Consider the following 19,683-nt stretch of genomic DNA (forward strand, 5'->3'; position numbering starts at 1 on the left):
AGCTCCTTATGATCAGTCATCACTACCATAATCTCTTCTTCAACAGATCAAGGATACCATTGTTCCTCCAAGTCTGCTTCTAAAAAAGAAAAAAAAACAGTGTTCCTGCAAGTCATTCAACCCCTATCAACCCCTTCCCTCAGTTATACTCCTTTATCTGCCCATCACTGTTTGGATTGTGCCCCAACCCTACCCTTCTGAGCTTGTTTTGGATGGCAAAATCCTAGGATATTTCTACTGATTATAATCAAACAGATTAAATTACTGAAGAATGTCTCCACTTCAAAATTGTCTGTAAAACATATTATATAATACCAGTCAGCATATCAAATAAATATACATTTCTCACACATGCATTTCAAACACCAAAACTTTTCTAACAAGTCACACAAAACTTAGAAAGTATAAACTCGCTGTATTACATGCATCATTATGGATCTGTAAGCTTTACAAACGAGAACTTGTCTTCCTCGCCATTCTGTTCTACCACATGCTGATGATGTTCAATTGATCCAGTTAGCAGGTCAGTATTATTTATGGTTGGTGCTTTCACTACAGCATCTAATGCATCTGGGTCTGAGTGTTGATTCCTGCCTGGAGTTAGTGATATGCTCCTAATAGTTTTCAGGGCTGGGTTTGGGCTCGCTCTTGGACTCGTAATTGGGGACTTCAAGGGGGAATTTGATGAATCCTTTGGTGGGTTCTTCTTCTTCACTGCCTGGTGGTGCCATTTCTTGAGGGCTTGCATGTCTGCTCATCGAAAATGGACCTCTTCATGTGTGAATCCATCTGGAACAGAAAAATGGGTTCCATATCAGAATTTGAAGCCCAATTGTTGTTCATAAATCATTCCATGAATTCAAGTAGGAGAATGTACATCATACATGCATGCATACATACACACATACACCCCCCACATAAGCCAGATCCCTAAAACTGAAATGTTATACAAAGAAAAATAAATCAAGAAAAGATTACCTGAGATACAAGTGCATAAAGAGGAAGAGTAATATAGCTGCATACAAATTGGACACCCACTCTGCAAAGAACCCAAAAAAGGTAGAAATTGCATAGGTTGTGGTTGTGAAAGTGTTGGTGGCCACACAAGATGCCATGAAATATGAGAACCATTCCTACTCTTCAATTTTTTTTCATGCTGAGATAAGAACTCAGGTTGATGCAATTATGAAATAATTAGATCTGACAGTCTAAGAATGCCATGATGAGATGTCATTTGAATAGCAGAACATGATAAAAAAGAATTATTCTCCACTTCTCTGGTGTGGTGAAACATGATAGACATGCTTTGCTACATGAGTTGATAAGAACTGCAAAGATATCGCTTGTACTTGATCCCCACAATAACTTTGAAGTCATCCTCCAGTGACCTTTTTATATACTTTTGAAAATCAAGCTTACTGCCAGGAGATAAATGAACCTACAAAAAAGATATAATCAACAAAGTTGACAACAATTTCTATTGGCATTTACATTTCTCAATTGAGAAAACTAACAGTGATCAAACCTGCAAGAGGAGGATATTACAAGATGCCACATCCACATTGTCAAGAAAAAGATGCATGCCTAAAAAATGCAAGAGATGGGCTATTGAATCTGAATCTTTCATAAATTATAGAGTGGAAACAGGAATCCCTATCTAACTTTGTACAAAGATGCAATATATTGTGTTTCTTTATTATTGAGTGGCATTATGTACTGTTTTTCACTTTTCACCCTGGTTCCACTAAAAGCTATTCAAGTTAATTTATAAGCACAATATTGTGTTAATTTACTCAATGGGGGACACCAAGATGAGACCTCACTTAAAAACCTATGCTTTGGATATAAATCTATTATTGCATCCCACAAAAGCCTTCTGTGGTGACCACCCTCTGCTAATTCTGTTCCCACTTGCTCCTCATCAAGGTGGCATGGCAACATGGTATCCATAGCTTTTTCTGGTATGCGAATCTTAGAAATGTACTTTTGTCCAAATGCCAGCAGTAAGGAGATGAAACCAAGAATCATCAACTCCGCACGAATCACCTAACAGTCGAGACACATAAATTAGCAATATCTATAAATAAACTATAAACAGTGCATTATACTATTCATGGATGAACTTCAAAAAGAAGCCACAAAGAAATCAAAGGGTAGAGGCTTTAGTAACCAAGGATGATGATCACAACTCAGAAGTATAATAGTATGAGGTACAGAAAAAGAAAATTTAAGTTTATGTGGTTAATTCTAAGCTCGTCTAATTAGAAAAACTATGTGCTCTCAGCTCATACCAGCTTTTTAACCTTCACAAGAGCTTCAAACAGAGCTTTCTTGCGTCTCCCCCTAAACCACTGCAGTTCAAATCCATTCAACGATGAGGCAATGTTACAACTTTGCCAACTGCAAAAATATAGAATAGATAAGTTGCGGGCAAGACCCAAAAAATATGGTGTTGGCGGGCCTTCCGACCCGACAATAGCACAGTCCCAACCAACTGACGATAGAGAACGGCCTGCGTCCCCTACGAGGTATTGTCCGCTCTGGGACTCCGGCCCGCGCTTTCAGCGCTACGGAGGGAATTTTTTCCGGCCCGCGCGTCCAGCGCTGACGAAGGGATACCCGCACGGTTTTGTCCCACAAAAGACGCCTCGTAAGAAAAAAGGTTTTCTCTCCTTATAAGGCACAGACCTTTCCGCTGCTTAGTCGGTATGGGACTAAATTCGGCACCACACCCACAACATAGCCCCCTCAGCGGGAAGGTCCTGGGCCGGCCTGAGCCGACGCAGCCCCCTAGGCCCAGGGAGAGTTTCTATGTGCGGGCGGGCCCCTTTCTGGCGTGCTATCTGTTGCAGGCCTTCCGACTCGACAACAGCACAATCCCAACCAACTGACGACAGAGAACGGCCCGCGTCCCTCACGAGGTATTGTCCACTCTGGGACTCCGGCCCGCGCATCCAGCGCTAGGGAGAAATTTTTTCCGACCCGCGCGTCCAGCGTTGACATGGGGATATCCGCACGGTTTTGTCCCACAAAAGGCGCCTCGTGAGAAAAGAAGTTTTCCCTCCTTATAAGGCATAGACCTTTCCGCTATCTAGTTGGTATAGGACTAAATTCGGCACCACACCCACAACATATAGCATGCTCTTCAATGCATGTAATTCATGAATAAAAAAATCAAGATGAAGAATAATTTCCGCTAAGAGAACAGACTGATGGAAGTGAGGAAAATCAAGTTGGTAGAACCAATGATAAGGGAGAGTAACCAAAACTTAAAAAAGTGCAACTCACTATTAACCCAAAACAAATATTCACGAAGAACCATTAGTGAGACCACAAGCCAACCTAAGAAATCCTTCAAAAGAAAAACAGTCGGCAAAAAGTGTTACGACATTCAGATCATAGAAATTATATTTGTTTTATTGCCGCAGTAGAACAGAGAAAATTCAAGAAAAACCCGAGAAAACTTTATTTTAAAGAGAAAGATGGGCAAATCCATCCGAAAACCTGGGAAAACTTTTAAAAGATGAAAAAAGAAAAGACCATTTTTCATTATTATTTTTTATTCTAGAAAACCCAAAATTCTTAATAAAATAATCACAAAACAACCGGCTCATGATGATTATATCTTCTTTTAAGCAACATTTGATAAAATAGTCTAGAAATTGGTTAGATGCATAGCTTTTAGATATAATAACTCTCGGCTTGTATAATATCTTGCCAAATTATTAAGCACTAGCACTAGCACTAGGCATGTATAATTAGGGGTGGCAATCGGGTCGGGTCAGGCATAAACAGGTCGGGTCAAATACAGGTCGGGTCAGAAAACTATAAATCTGAACCCGACCTGTTTATTAAACGGGTCAGGAATTGCAAACCTGAACCTGACCTGTTTATTAAACAGGTAACCCGACCCGATCCGTTTAACCTGTTTATCCAACCCGACCCGACCTGTTTAACCTGTTTGCCCAACCTGACCCGTTTAACCTGTTTAGACCTGTTTAATCTGTCCAACCCAACCTGTTTAACCTGCCCAACCCGACCTGTTTAGACCTGTTTAGACCCGTTTAACCTGTTTAGACCTGTTTAGACCCGTTTAACCTGTTTAACCCGTTTAACCTGTTTAGACCTGTTTAACCTGCCCAACAGTTAAACGGGTTAAATGGTTTAAACGGATCAGACATCTAAAATCCGTATCCGACCCAATTAATAAACAGGTTAAACGAGTCAACCTGTTTACGACCCGAACCTGTTTAGGCCAAACCCAAATCTGTTTATGGCGGGTCGAACACGGGTCGGGTTGGCGGGTCGGGTCATATTTTGCCACCCCTATGTATAATGGATGCCGTATGTTCGTTAAAAAAAAAATATTTAATAGGGGTTGGTGATTTCATAATTCTAATTATTTAAAGTAAATCTTCAAAATAATTTATATATTTCTTTCTTATCCTCCATTATATATTTATTGTCGCAATGCAAGATACTCATGAGCCTACAATACTCTCTCTCTCTCTCTCTCTCTCTCTCTCTCTCTCTCTCTCTCTCTATATATATATATATATATATATATATATATTAGAGAGCTTAAGTCTTGTTTAAAATAAGAAAACAAGAACAGCGTACTGCATTTACAGTAAAAATGGAAGGATTATAGCCATCAATACTTCCATTGTAATCACAAACATTTACAGTAAGCTTAAACGTAATCTAGTCTCAACCTCATAAGCTCAGTTCAATCTATGGCTATTTGGATGCTGGTCCGAGCTCGGTAGAACAGCCTCGAGCCTAACCGGAGCCATATCTAGCCATAGAGCGGACTGTCGGCTGCCACGTAGCAATGCAGAGCTCCAGATCTAGACCCCATTTTGTTTTATTCATTTATATTTCTAATTATTATTTTCCTTCGATTTCTCCGCATCGATGTGATCGAATAGGCGCCTTTCGCTCGATTCCTACAAAGAAACAGAGAGAGGGAGGGGGAGAGAGAGAGAGAGAGAGGAGGGATCGAACGGCTGCTTCCACTTATCTCATCTTCCCCTAATTCTTTCGCCTCTTCTAAAATTTTCCAAGAAAGAGTGATCGAAAGGAGGAATCGCCATGGCGGTCATCGCGAATACGTTCGTCTCCATCCGAGATATCCGCCCCCCGGCTTTCTCCGGTGCTTCGCTCCTCCCTCAATCGCTACCGTTGGATCTCTCATTTAATCCTCCAACTTGCTTTAGTTTCCCAAATTCTTGCTTTGCGGATGAACTGATTCGGATTGAAGCTTCTTTCTAGGTTTTGTTATGTATTCATGGAAGGAATTTCCATTTAGATTTAGTCAGTTTTGGTATTTTTTTTCTTTTTCAGCTGTAGTTGATAGTTGGATCCGTAGTTTTGATTGGGATTTATTCGAACCTATTGGTGACCGGTTGATTTTAGATTTATTGAATGAATTGGGTTTTATTTTCTGGATTGATTTCTTTCTGGATTTGTTGCAAATTATGCAACATATGGAGGAAGTGGATGGATGAAGCGTCTGCCCTAGTCTCCTCGTTCTGTAGCAATGAATTCAAGATTCTTTAGAAACCAGAAGTTAGCTTATATTCCTGTTAGTTTTATTTTATTTTGAAGTGACGTTACGCAGTGCAGAGATTTTTAGGTTTCAAGAACCGAAGTGGGAGTATTGTGCAAGAAGTTTCAAGAAGCTTATTCTCAGGCCTTAGCAACAAAATTTTGCTTGTGTTTGTGGAAATACAATTAGTATTTGCTAAGGAGCAGAAAAGGAAGGTGTCATGAATTTCTAGACACGAGTGTCTTATCCATTACTGGATTTCGCATCTGTTATCAAGTTGAAAGGTTTTTGTTGGGTCAAGTCTCTTGGATGGAAATCATAGCAGTGAATTAAATGAATACAAAAATATAAAAAAACCATCTGATCAATGATACATAAATCGACTAGCACTCATTGTGAATAAATCAGACGTAGTCTAACTAATTTCTGATATGAGTCAAGGTATTAGAATGAACCAAATTAGATGATTTGATTGGCCAAATAAATTGTTAGATATCATAGTATTGAGATTGTATGATTACGATCTTGTCAATGACACTTGCATAGATTCACATTCATTGTGAATGAATCATAGTATGAGTAACTCCATATACAAAATTATATAGTAGAAGATCCGTCAAAGAATACAACCTTATACTTAAATAATGTTTTTTGAGAAAATTATACTTAACTAATGTTGATAAGCGCTTTATATACCAAGCCTTATCCTTATTTTCCAATCTAATCTCTGCATGTATAAGTTACATTCAAATAATCTAACAGAACAAAATGTAGCCTTTCCCTTTAGGTGAGATTTTGTTTCTGAATTACATTTGTGACATGTTTGAGGACAGGAATTAAGGAACATATTTATTCAAAATTAGCACATCATGAAAGAAGTGTTTGAAATAATGCCATGCTAATTCTTGGCATTTTCTACTGTTTTAAGGTTGTTCCTTGAAGCCATCAGAGCAATCTCTTGTAAGTTGCAGGCCTATGAACTTGTCCCGGAGCACCATTTGCCGGAGGAAAGCAAAAATTGCAACTTATAAGAGCCGAGTTACTGTTCAAGCAGCCTACAGGTACTTGAATCACTAGAATGAAGGATGCTAATTTTTTGTAGTAGTTATTATTTTGCATGTTCTCTAAAGAATACTCTATCACTCGAAACCTTTGAATGCAGTTTATATGTGGTATATAAGGCACTCTTTGCACGATGTAATATTTTCTTCGTGGTCCTTGATGGAAGAGAGGAGGTTCTATTATGATTATGCTAATCTATTCTTTTGCGTGTGTCTGATGCTTGTAAGTGCTGCAGGACTAACGAACATATAGAGACCCCCTTCAAGAAGTTGCACCCAATCAAAGTTTCCCAAGTAGTCGTGGTCTCTAAGTCTCCATGATGTATGCAATTGATGCAATGTGATTGAATGCAATCTAAGCCAAATTTTTGTATGAAGCGTGAAGCATTGTATTACCACATGAAGCATAATATCACAGCATGTATTTGTTCATGTGCCTACTTTTGATTTTAATTCCGAAGTTGAATAAAGTGCTAATGGCACGTATTCTTTTCTATATTGTCAACAAATTTAGAGGATTTATCTACTGGATTTCTAGTCACATCTACCATGTCATCCTGGAAAGGGATTTGGTGGGGGAAGTCGTTGATGACGCTATCAATGAGAGAGGCGAGTGGGATGCGATGGGATTGGTTTGCTTAAGAGTGCTGCTACTAATTGTCAAGTGGCCCGAGTATGGGGAAGCATGGTGACAATATGGGATAGGAGTGGTTGCCGAGTCCAATGAAAAAGAGAGCCGGTGATATCAGTAAACCAAATCTTGTAGGCAGGTCCACCGCAGTTAGGAGCAATGCTCAATGGATAGGTGCTGTTGGGATAAGCAACAACAACAGGGGAGGAACAGAGCTAGGAAATAATTATCAAATGGAATCAGAAAATTTTGGTGCTTCTATATGAATGTGCATTGTCCTTTCCCACCATTCCTACATAAGAAAGCAATGCCTGTCGCTGAAAATAGCTTGCTAGTGGCCATCTATTACATAATTTAAAGTTTTCTACTGAAAGAATACATGGCAGTTCATCCTCCTAGATGCCACTGAATGATGAATATGTCACCTAGCAGCTTTCTTAACTTGTTCAATTGTCTGATCTAGCAGCAGATGGCTGGCCTAAAGTTAGAAAATTCCAGACCATGCATGTTTTTGTGAAACTGACAATTCTTACCCTGATAGTATTGAAAGTATAGAGGTAATGCCAAATCAATTGTTCAGAAAGCTGCTAAAAGATCTGCCGGTAAGACTCTTCGATAGACTAACAACCTATGATTGGGAAGACAACTTTTTGTACTTTAAGTATTTTGATATCTATTATATGCATGGTTGTCGAAGGAGGGAAGGTTAATTTGGAAGTTCCACATGAAGAATCCTTTTATTTAACTTTGTTACCGGCTGATAGCTTAAGTAAGCTTTTATGAAGAATACTGGATCCTGATGCCTGTGTCAATAACCACAATTGCAGAAAGTGTAAGTTGAGAAATACTAAGATGCACTGCTGGATAGCTGTAATCTTAGTAGCAGAGCTGGAATTCTAGATCAATTCAGCAATTGTGACACTGAAATGCTGGCAAATGCAAGGAAGTCAGGAAATTTTGGTAGACTAAACATGTCAAGGAAAGAGATACCAAACAAAAAACAGAATAGACAATCTAATAGGCCGCAGATGAATAATCTATATTTTGAAGCTTCACTTCCTATTTTGAGATTTCTCTTACAGTACACGCATGTGCTCATATCTATTTTGAAACTTCACTTCCTATTTTGAGATTTCTCTTACAGCACATGTCTATTATATTGAATATAGTTAGCAATACAAATTCAAATTTTCTAATATTTTCTATTAATGAGACTTTTTTATCAAATGAAATTTATACAATCTTCTTTTGTTCCATACTGCTCTGATATCCTTGTCATAGAATGTGTTTTACTTTCATGTTCTTGTCAGTGGTTGCAGTTTCACTATTAGGATGTTGGAAACATATGATATACTGATATTAGTTTGAATTCTTGTCTTTGTGCATTTGAAATAGTGGTGGTGGAAGGCCAAGCAGTGCTAGTATCTTCATTGGGGGATTTGTTTTGGGTGGAATTATAGTTGGAGCTCTTGGTTGTGTCTATGCTCCTCAGGTACTGAAGTAATATCTTCAGCATACCATATATCTCTTTTTATACCTTTCTGTATGTTATATTTTCATTTGAGCATTCTTAGGAGGCTGTGTTGAGTCCACTCATCGCAATTTCTAACTATACTGCGTGCTGCAAGATATACCAATTATTTGACTTCTATCTAGTAGAAATTGTATGGGAATGTTAAACAATTCTTATCTGTTTGTTTTGCATCATTATTGCATTTTTTTGTTGAGTTAAGCATTATCTGAACATTAAAGATGATATCCTGTGTAAGGCTTAAAATGTTATAAGTTTGTGCTCTCTCTCACACAGACACACACAGACAGAGAGAGAGAGAGTGGGAGAAGTGGGGTTGGGTTTTGCATTTGTATTTTTGAGATTAACTTTTTGGTGCTGATCAAATCAGCTATGCTTTACATGTAATATGTGCACATCTATGCGTATATTGCAATCTAATGTCCAATTAGAAGTTTGGCAGCATGTTAGCAGTTACTGATGGGCATCTGCATGCTTAAAGATCAGTCTTCAGTTAATGGTTATGTGGCTATTAACTTCCACAAGTTTCTGATGGATCACAAACTTTTCAGATCAGCAAAATATTGGCTGGGGCTGATAGAAGAGATCTGATGAGGAAGTTGCCAAAATTCATATATGATGAGGAAAAGGCTTTGGAGGTAAATCTTATTCTTTCTCATAGTTCTCTCTAAGTTCAAAGATCCCCTTTACAGATAGTAAAGTCTTTGTATATTATGTTTCATTTACACAGTGCCGTACTGAGCATGTTATCATACTATTTTTGAGGAGTTTGGGCATCAGTTGGTCGTTTATTTACATATTTTCTTAGAAACCTGCCAGCATGTATCACAAATGCCACAAGGGTGAATGTGGAAACTATTCAATTTGGTCCTATCATCCAAATTTCATCATACGTTCCATTTACAACAATATATGTTGACTATGTTGGGAACAGTCATTTCTATATCAATGACAATTGTGTTGACTGTAACGGGACAAATTATATTTTCCTATGCAATTACGCATTTTCATCATTGTGTCTGGCGATTCTGCCTTTTGCATCGGGCAGTTGTTATGACATGTTTTTTCCACAGTTCTCTAATATAATTTCTTCCTATAGCTGTTTCAAAGGGGACCGTTATCGATGGCCTTTTTAAAGCTTTTAGACCATGAATCAAATTCTTCTTGCCATTTTGTTCTTTTTTTTTTGTCTCTTGAATAGAATCCTTCAAAAACTGGTGCTTTCATAATTGATTCCACATTAAATTTATGATCGGACATCCTATGCGTATATTGTCTCTGCAACCATTGCCTAACTGACAGATGATGGGCTTTTATCTTTATAGATACCCAATTAAGTCCATAAGGAACTTACTCACGTACATTACAACTCTCCTTATGCACTTTCTCTGTTTAAAACTCTCACAAGCATGGTCTCTTCCCCACTATCAACACTTCCATTGTTATTGGCTTCAAACCATCCGGACCCCTACACTGCTTATCCTGGGTAATGTGACAATTTGTCCTTGTTGGTAGGGCCCATCCTTCTCTTCAAATGTGTACTATTCTACTTTTTTCACATGATGTTTTTAGTCATTCTCTTTTTAACTCATATTTGCACTTATGGTGTGGTTTGCTAATGCCTTCATAAAAGTATTTTTTTTTTTTTTTTAATTGAGTTTCACTGTTGTGTGACTCCATTCATCTCTAGCTAATGTGAAGACATCCCACTGTTCTTTGAAGATTTGGTTTCAAGCATCATATATTTTCTTTTATTTTGGGCTCTTGGTCAGCTGTAAGTTTCTGCTGAAGCGTCCTCCAGTCTTTCCATATATTATGCTTGATCTGACTAATTCTTAAACCTTATATTTTGGCCATTCCTCTTATGTAATTTCATTAAGCTAAAGTGGTTCAAAATATTGTACGTCATGAGACTTCATCCTGGAAATTAGTGGTTGATTTGTTTTACATGCACAAGGAAGGAAAACCTGCGACTTTTTGCAGGCACTATAATCAGTTCATTTGTCTCTTAGCAAGTGGCTCCTGTCATTTCCCAGGAGATTATTGAATTGTCCATGTAATAAAGCTAACACTGAGGGTATATAGGAACATAGCAACATATATTGGTTGGAATACCATGTTTGGGAGGCTGACATATATGTGTGGAGGCATATGTTTGCTGATTTTCATGAGGAACTTCTTTGCCTTAATGGTTACCTCGTCCGAGGTGGATTACTAAAGGACTGGATGTATTTAGGTGTTCCCAACATGTTTGTTCTCTCCATGTTTTAAGCTGCCACATTACAGTAGCACGTTGATGGGGACTAAATTGGCCTACATGTCCCACTGGTCTCTTGCTATATTTGGATTTTTGCACTTCGCAGGCAGGTCCACCTTTTTGGCACATTTATTAGTTCTTTTCTATGGTTCCAAATGTGTCTGGAGGCTGGATTGCTGGTGCTCTCGATGATTGCTGCTATGAATAAGGGTATCAGATTTCTCTCCATATTGCATAGCACATCCAATTTATCACGCTAATGGTACTGAAAAGGATTTTAGCGATCATACCTAATCATATCTAGAATATTAGTCATCGTGCTGCCATGCAGAAATTATTTTATTTTCATTTTTCATATGGAGTCTGACGTAATGTGCCAGATTTTATTTATTCAGATATTTTTTTCATCATTTTGATTCTTACCTATGAGCTGCGTAAACAATGGCAATCTGATTGGTGACTGCAGAGGACTCGAAAGATACTGGCACAGAAGATTGAGCAGCTGAACTCAGCTATAGATGATGTTTCTTCTCAGCTCCGAGCAGATGATGGTCCAAATGGGGTAGCTGTGGCATCAGATGAAGTCGAAGCTGCAATTTAAAGTCAACCTGGTAACATGTTAGTGCGCATGGAACAAGCTGTATTTGTGGATATTGTGCCTTTACTTTCGATGTTTTTGACTTGGTAAAATTTGGATCTATAGTACTTCAGTTCTGCAGTTTTTTACCAGCAAAATTGTTCATGAAGCTGCTTGACCATCTAGAACTTATTTTCTTTGATTGCATGCAAGTCACAGTGTGGATGTATCAGGCGGAGAACAAATTTTAGGAGCTGATGTGGCATTTTGCCAGTTGCAATTGCCACAGTGTCATCAAAATCAAGGAGAGTTGTCAAGCCAAATAGAGTGTCAGTTTTTTCTAATTTTAGCTAGCCCCCGACCAATTTCACAGTTTCCTACTTTTATCCATTGGAAATTTTAGACCCTTTCAAGTGCCGTGTCCCAACTTTGTTCGCAACATGGATCTTTACTCTTTCAACCAAGCAAACTTAGTCTGCGTCGACGTCAACGTTAGCAGTACAAATGCGACATTACCTTAAATTTATGTTGTCCACGAGCATATATGCAGAAATTAGATATTGAGAACCTACTAATGCATTTATGGTCGGTGCTTTCTAGCATTGTATTATTGTTTTGTTGGCCTGCTTTGGACTGCAGGCCTCTGTTTAATCTGGTCGGTTGAGGTGGAGCAATCCTGCCAGACTCTTCTTGGATGAAAAAAAAGAGTAAAAAGAAAAAAAAACTTTTTTTTTTTTTTGCTTAGATATTCTTCTAAATTTTAATTTTGCATGAATATTTTATTAAAATTGATATTTGTAAGATTCAACCACGCCATCTAACGCTGTTAAAAATTAATGATTTCATATTAAAATGACTAAAATGCTCTTAATGAATAGATGTGCAAAAATATTTTTAAAGCGATCTTTATTAAAGACAAAAAAATAATTTTAAAATTTTATTTTATTTTTAATTAAATAGGCTATAGTTTTTATTAATAGTGTTAGAATAATCGTTGTATTAGAATTATTTGTGCAAAAATAGTATTTTATGAGGGTACATAAATAAATATAATTTTTAAGAGAGTATTTATGTAAATTTAAATTTTTAGAAGGGTATTCATGAAAAAAAATTCAAAAAAAAAGCAAAAAAAAAAGGAGGAGGGGGGGGGGGGGGGGGGGTGTAAAAAGGCGGCGTGAAATGGTGTGTGAAAAGTTCTTATTTTGCAGGAAGTTGTGAACTTGTGATGGGGATATCCCACTTTTGCATCTGCCAAAAATCATTTTTGTGACATCGATACGAACTTTGTGGTGTTATCTATTTATAGATAGAGATAAATAGGTGTCACTAGGGTGGCAGGACCATATTTCTGACCTTCTGTTACGTTTGCTGAGTGCCAAGTACACCGGGATAATTCATGCACCGGGCAGATGACTAGTCCAAAATCTGAAAATGGTGCAAATGAAGGCAGGGAGATATTCCCACATGGTTGGGAAGGCTCTCAAATAACAATTACTTTGCAAGTGAAACGACAACCTCCACAGCCTTCATGCGTCCATGTAATTAGATCATTTTGTCAACCGTTAAGAAGTCCAAGCCAAGGTGATCAGAATTTCTACTTCAGAATGATTTTATTTATGGGTTAGTACAATGTTTTAAGACACTTCGAGCATAAGCAACCCGTTTCATCTTCTTGTCTTGCTTGTGTCCGATCAAAAATTTACATCAAACAGCCGTGAAGCGGGTTAGTTTTGCTTGCCAGTGAGATTAAAGGTCTTGGTCGATTACAAATGCCATCCCCTTTAATCCGTCAAACAGTCTCTACTTGTAATAATCGCTGTCTCGGTACTGAATTCTGTACTGATGCCATATTAGCACATTGATGATATGGTACCAAATTTTTTTGGTGTACCGATACCGAACCGGTATAGTGTAGTGTGTTTCATACCGTCCGATTTGAACCATACTCATATGTCCCTAAACCTTCGAAAAAGGTGAATAGAGAGGCATTGAATAGCAACTTGTGCAGTATCAGCAAAGGTAAAAGCTTTGGCGAGGTGAAGCCAAAGATGGAATAAATGGAGTCGAACCTGGGGACGGAGTTGAATCCCTGACAGTTCCCATTATAATACAGCAGATTTGTTGTATCCATGAGATGCTTGATTGCTGTCTATGACCTCATTTCTTCTAAAAACTATCACCTCATTTCTTCTAAAAATACATTCTTAACAACCATCCATAACCCCTACAGATCTGATGTTAAGCCAATTGCTAGATATTTTCAATACTAATAGACCGAAAAGATGACAAAGCAATCTCATGATTTTCACAAGTCTGAAACAATGCATCCAATCCCCTGTTGAATGTAAATTCACATAGCCTCCCACCATCAGATTTCCAGGGCAAGGATATCATTATAAGCAGTCCGAAGAAGCCTAATTAACTCGCGTCAAAAAAATGGCAGGACTGTTGATGGCAGTTCAAAACTGTTAAGCATGAGCTGCTAGAACTGAAGGTGCAAGTTGCCTCACGGGTGTCTCTACAGACAAGACTGGAAACCACAGCTGCAAGAAGCGAAGTATAAAACCACAGCTGCAAGACTGGAAACGGTTCTGAGGAGCTCCTTTGTGAGACAAACTTTTCCTTTACACTGAACCTCTGCTTTCTGGCATCAAGGACTCGATAGGGATCAGTTTAGGAAAAAGAAGGTCGCCAACAGCCTGGAAAAGAAAGTCTGGACATCAACATCATGCTGCAGGTCCAAAAGGATCGCTGTTCTCTTGGAACATCCAAAACCACTAGTGAATTCCAGAAAGAAAACTACAATGTCCCTGCTGACAGATCAAATTGGGCAGATCACACAATCCAGCAAATCACAAAGTTTTTGACTTGGAAACAGATACAAATTCATCCTGAGCAGGACTTTGGGTTACATTTTGAATGAACTCAAAAAATTATTGTGGAAGGATGCACCAAAGTTCAATTACTGAAGTCCTCACAACAGATCTTGCAAAACTTCTCCTCCTAGGGCAAGGCCATGCAGGAGAAATGAGGGAACCGCATAATGAGGAACTGCAGGCGCATCATATGAGTGAAAAAGCATTGCCCGAGCATGCATTAGGCCCTGAACTGATTGTTGTGAATACAATCAAGAGGACAAATCAATGCAATGCAGCAGGAGAATTCCAATCTAGTTATAAATGAGATCTGCAGCTCAGATACCAAAAACAGTTAACATACTGTTAGAAACCATAGTTTGCATATTACCCACATTGTTACCAATATAAAGAACATCAACACCAACAAAGAGAATTTGGGTCATTTGGTGATCTTTTTTTACTCATTAAGAATACTACTTTGATCAAAAGTATGGGACTGGTTGAGCATGGGGTGACATCAGCAGTTGTGCATGAAATCAAGAGACTCAAATTCACAATATCAACATGAAAAGATTAAACATATAGATTTTCTTCATAAAAAAAAATAAGGTTCAATTGTACTCATAAAGAAGTCAAAGTAACCAATGAAATATCCATTATAGTTCATGAATCATTTAAAAGAGTTGCCAGAGGTAAGCAGCAACGGCAGATGATGATCCAATCCTGTGTTGGATCCAAATTGGACCTGACCAGTTGGACATGAGATATACCTTAGGGCCCAACAACCTAACAACAAACTGTATCTAGTTACTGAGAATAAATAGACCAAGGTTGGGTTTGGATTGATTTGGTTCAATATCGAACCAACCAGAATGGTGGATCATAATAATATTATTATAGATTATATATATGATAAATAATATTTTATAGCTTTTATAACATATTTCACCCCAAGCAGCTACCACACCCTCTTCCTCTCTCTCTCTCTCTTCTAGTCAATATTGATCCCCACCTTCCGCACATAGATACAAAGCCCACAAACCCGCAAACACACAAACAAAAAAAAAAGTCAACTCTTGGAACTTGGTTTGTTTTTATCTCAAGTAGTAAGCACAGAGGTTTTCATCTGCTATAATTTAGTTGAGTAGGAGACAAGGATGGAGAAATGGATAGCTATTTCTGAGAAAGCTTCGTAATCTTAATTATTAAAAGAAAAATAAGTTTGTATTCGTGTTAAGAACTAGATGAGGGCAACAGGTGAGAATTGAGCTCATGCTAGAACCATCACAATCTATGGCTCTCATGAGTGCCTTTGTTGTACCACTGCTCTTTCATGAGCAGAGGCAGTTGCTCAAATATCTCTACAGGTTTGACATATCACTATCAGACATTTGAGTGTTTGTAACCAAAACTAGCATTCTGCGAATACTTATAAGGCACATTCTTCTTCTTCGTCTTTTCTTTTTTGGTACATTAGATGGTGAAACCCAAAGAAGCAAAAAACAAAAAAAACACAACTAGAAATGAGTAAACTGAATTCCTACTCTATCAGCCAGAACAAGAGATCTTATTTCAAGAGGCAAGCTGGAGTTGGATGAGAAGTCAGCATTGTCATGGAAATGAGCTAATCTATCAGCTGGCTGATTGGCTTCTAGAAAGACATGGGAGGCCGTAAAGAAATTCAGAGAAGAAATGCAGGCCTTGATATCTGAGAGGAGAGGATAATGTCGCTGAAAAATAGAATGCAGAGGACTGCTGTGTTGAACATTAGAAACCCATTGGATAACTGCAGCTGAATCACCTTCAAGCCGAAGTGATTTAAATCCAAACTGATAAATTGCTGAAGTTAGGCCATTCCATGCAGCTTGGAGTTCAGCAAGGGGAATGGAAACTGTATGACTCTTTCTTGAAGCAGTATATATAACATTCCCTTCATGGTTTCTTATGATGAAGCCCATCCTAGCATGTTTTTCAGCTGAATTTTTCATTATGCTGAAGTACTCATCTGCTAATCTGAGCGAGCTGATAAGTGGTGATTGCATTAGTTTGTTTGCTCTAAAAGCTGCATTAATTTCTTGCTACACATATTTTCCAAAAAAAAATCAACATACATGCATGACCTTCACAGACAAGCATCCTAGACATATTTTCCAAAAAGGCATCTGTATAGGACACAAGTGCCTGGAAGTGTCCTGAATCATTAAGAAGGCCAAATAGTATCCCCCAATCTTGTGTCGCATCAATATCAATGTTATCAATGTTAGCATCCATGTGAGAATCAAATGAGCTAACATTTTCTTTCAAAAGCTTTCCTTTTGTCAGTGAATATACATTTGAGATGGTTCATATTAGATTAGTTTTGGATCAATCCATCTTCAATACAGTAAGCAACTATAATAGCCTCTTAACATGAATGTCAAAAATTACATACTCTAAAATGCATGAAACAAAATCCATATCAAAATATGCAGTCCATTTTCAATGTAGTTTTTCAGCTGCTCAACCATAAGAAGATATAGCTATTATATTGTAATGTGAAAAACAAACATCTGATCATAGATGACAACCTTAAGCTTCATTCTTCATATAGCTAATAAACTCATTAACCAGTGTATAATTTAATCTAATTCAAATGCTAATATTCAGATACTCAAGTACCAGCAAAAAGATGATATGGAAATTTAAAGTAATGAACTAACGTTTTAATCAGCATTGCTGTTGATAACCCTAGCTCCAAATCTATCCAGTCTCGCCACCGTTGCACTTGCCTTCAATTTCCCCTCACTCAAGAATGCCTCCACCATCCGATCCCCAATCTCCTTCCCCTTGTCCTCGCCATCAATCACCGCCACCGCCGTTGGACCCGCACCACTTATCGTGCACCCGAATGCACCAGCCTGAATCGCCGCCTTCTTCACCCCAGCCATCCCTGGTATCAGCGGTGCCCTCCTCGGCTCCACGATCCCATCCGACGACATCGCCGAGCCCAAAACTCTGACATCCCCCTGCACCACCGCCGCGACCAGCGCTGCCGCCTGGCTGGAATTCTGGACATGGTCCTTCATCTTGACTTCCGGCGGCAGCGCCGCTCTCATCTTCTTCGTCGGCGCCTCGAATTCCGGGCTCACAAGCACAAAGTAGAGATCTTGACCGGCGGGGAACTCCAACCGGAGGAGTTCGAGGGGATCGTAGCTCCGGATCAGAACGAAGCCGCCCATGATCGAGGGGGCGATGTTGTCGGCGTGGTACCCGCTGACCTTCTTCTCCGACTCGAGCCCGGCGCGGACGAGCTCGCCGAGCGAGAGGCGGCCGCCGAAGAGGCCGTTGACGGCGACGGCCGCTGCGGCGGCGCTGGCGGCGCTCGAGCCGAGGCCGCTGCCGAGGGGGAGGCCCTTCTCGAGGTGGAGGGAGAGCCCGATGGAGCGGACGCCGAGGGCCCGCATGGCGGCGATGCCGGCGATGCCGGCGCAATTCCAGAGGGGGTCACGGCTGAGCTTGGCGGCGGAAGTGGCGGTACCGGAGATGGAGGAGATGGAGAGGGTTCCGGCGGGGACGGCGGGGTCGACGGCAACGGTGACGGTGTCGCCGACGCCGTCGACGGCGCAGCCGAGGAAGTCGAAGCCGGGGCCGAGGTTGGCGACGGTAGCGGGGGCGAAGGCAGTGACGGAGCGGAAGGCCGGGGAGGGGTCGCCGTGGGCTAGGGTTTTGGAGGAGGTTTTAGGAGTCTGGCGGGAGGCGCATCGGACGGTTTGGAAGCGCGGGATGTGGGGTTTTGGGCGGTGCGGATGGTTGAGATTTGTCGGGATCGGGGAGGTCTTGCACGTCGCCGCCGCCATTCTCTCGTAACCGGACGAGGAGAAGGGAGAGGTTGATGGAAGGTTATTTATTCAAGATATATAACGGGCTCTTTTTTTGTTTTTGTTTTTTTTTTTTGTTGAAAATGATGTTTTATAATGTCACAGCACGGATGCATCGGATAAAACCACAAGCAACTTCTCTCCCCAAACCTACAGGGTTCGAAGCAAAAAATAACCTCCGCTACTACTACCGGTGCCGTCTTGAATTTATCCAATCACAATAGGCGAGTCACTCACAAGTAAGGCTGAGCTAGCTTACAGCACTCGCCAAGCATGACCTAGGCCAATCCATACCACCCTCAATTCTACTTCGAGAGCTGAGGTATCTGACAGCCTCCACCAACCATCACACGTTTAGTAGAAAATAAATATCATCGATGTTAGATCAAGATCCAACGGCTGAGATTCTTTTATATATATAACTTTATATATTTAGCTATTAAATATTTAAAAATTATTAATAAAAAAATATATTTAAGTGAAATTAATAAATCGGATGTTGCTACAGTAGTCCGAATGCATAAAGAAGTGCTGTGGCTACGAAGAGTTTGGAAGGCAAAAGAACTTTCTTGGTTGTATTGCACCATGGAAACAAATCCCAACCATAAATTAGCCATGTTTTGCTTGAAGTAGTGCGACTCACACCCATCCAGTGGCCGGAGACCCGAAGTTGGTGGGCGGAGCCCGCCAATATCGGCTTATTAATCCTTGACTGCCGCCCTACTCAAAAAAAGATAATCCTGTTTAGACTTTTTTTTTCAAAAAAAAATAATAATATATTTTTCACAAGTAAAAAAAATTAAAGACATTGCAGATTATAGAGAAGTAGTGCTATTTCTTTTCTCATGGCAGTCTTTTATCTCTTCTAAAAGAGCTTCCTCCTTCAGCAAACCTCTTCCTTTCCCTTAATCTTTTTTGCTAAACATTCCCTCTTAACCTTTTATTTAAATGTTTCTGTATCAATAATGTGTTGCTTTTCCAAACTTCATTTATTTCATGAGATGGGTGAAGTTTACCGTCCCTTTTGTCATAAAAAAATAACAAATAAAATAAAATCTCCCAATAAGTGCCGGTCAATGCTCTAAAATAGATTTACATTTAGCTAATCATGGGGTCTACAACCCCACTCTTATATACAAATAGATTATGTTTATGTTTTGAACCTGTGACATATTATAGCGCAATGAATCGAAAAATTGAGAATGTTTCCAATACCGACGGTAGCTCCAACTGAAGCAATTTAGCAGCTCCGACACCTATTAATTTTGCACCTTCAAACATCTCGAGATGAGAATTTGCTCGTCACGTTCCTTCGCTGCTCTTTTTTGAATTTTCCGTCGATTCCTCTTTCCCACCTTCC

General features: G+C 39.4%; 2 protein-coding genes and 1 pseudogene across 4 annotated transcripts; 1 reads left to right on the plus strand and 2 right to left on the minus strand.

The window, feature by feature from the left end:
- Nucleotides 1-283: 283 nt before the first annotated feature.
- On the minus strand, nt 284-4,796 carry LOC148702348 (uncharacterized; annotated as a pseudogene).
- Nucleotides 4,797-4,911: 115 nt separating this feature from the next.
- Nucleotides 4,912-11,777, plus strand: LOC103723473 (inner membrane localized protein). Its single transcript, XM_008814392.5, has 5 exons — nt 4,912-5,155; nt 6,480-6,612; nt 8,639-8,735; nt 9,326-9,412; nt 11,498-11,777. Exons 1-5 carry the CDS (start codon nt 5,095-5,097, stop codon nt 11,630-11,632), a joined length of 513 nt encoding a protein of 170 aa, XP_008812614.2. The 5' UTR covers nt 4,912-5,094; the 3' UTR covers nt 11,633-11,777.
- Nucleotides 11,778-13,199: 1,422 nt separating this feature from the next.
- Nucleotides 13,200-18,475, minus strand: HSK (homoserine kinase). 3 transcript variants are annotated; one of them, XM_089925897.1, is made up of 2 exons: nt 17,166-18,475; nt 13,200-14,307 (listed from the first exon to the last, which is right to left on the minus strand). In XM_089925897.1, the coding sequence occupies exon 1, from the start codon at nt 18,300-18,302 to the stop codon at nt 17,169-17,171; it is 1,134 nt and encodes a 377-aa protein (XP_089782023.1). In that variant the 5' UTR covers nt 18,303-18,475; the 3' UTR covers nt 13,200-14,307; nt 17,166-17,168. The 3 variants fall into 3 exon arrangements, with proteins under 3 accessions (XP_089782023.1, XP_008812627.1, XP_008812621.1); XM_008814405.6 differs by lacking the exon at nt 13,200-14,307 and adding an exon at nt 14,361-14,716 and having other exon boundaries at nt 17,166-18,474; XM_008814399.6 differs by lacking the exon at nt 13,200-14,307 and adding an exon at nt 14,361-14,794 and having other exon boundaries at nt 17,166-18,432.
- Nucleotides 18,476-19,683: the final 1,208 nt, after the last annotated feature.

This window comes from Phoenix dactylifera, chromosome 10 (genome assembly GCF_051530095.1).
Source record: "Phoenix dactylifera cultivar Ajwa chromosome 10, Ajwa_hap1_PhDact_Kaust_v1.1, whole genome shotgun sequence".
Lineage (NCBI taxonomy): Eukaryota > Viridiplantae > Streptophyta > Magnoliopsida > Arecales > Arecaceae > Phoenix > Phoenix dactylifera.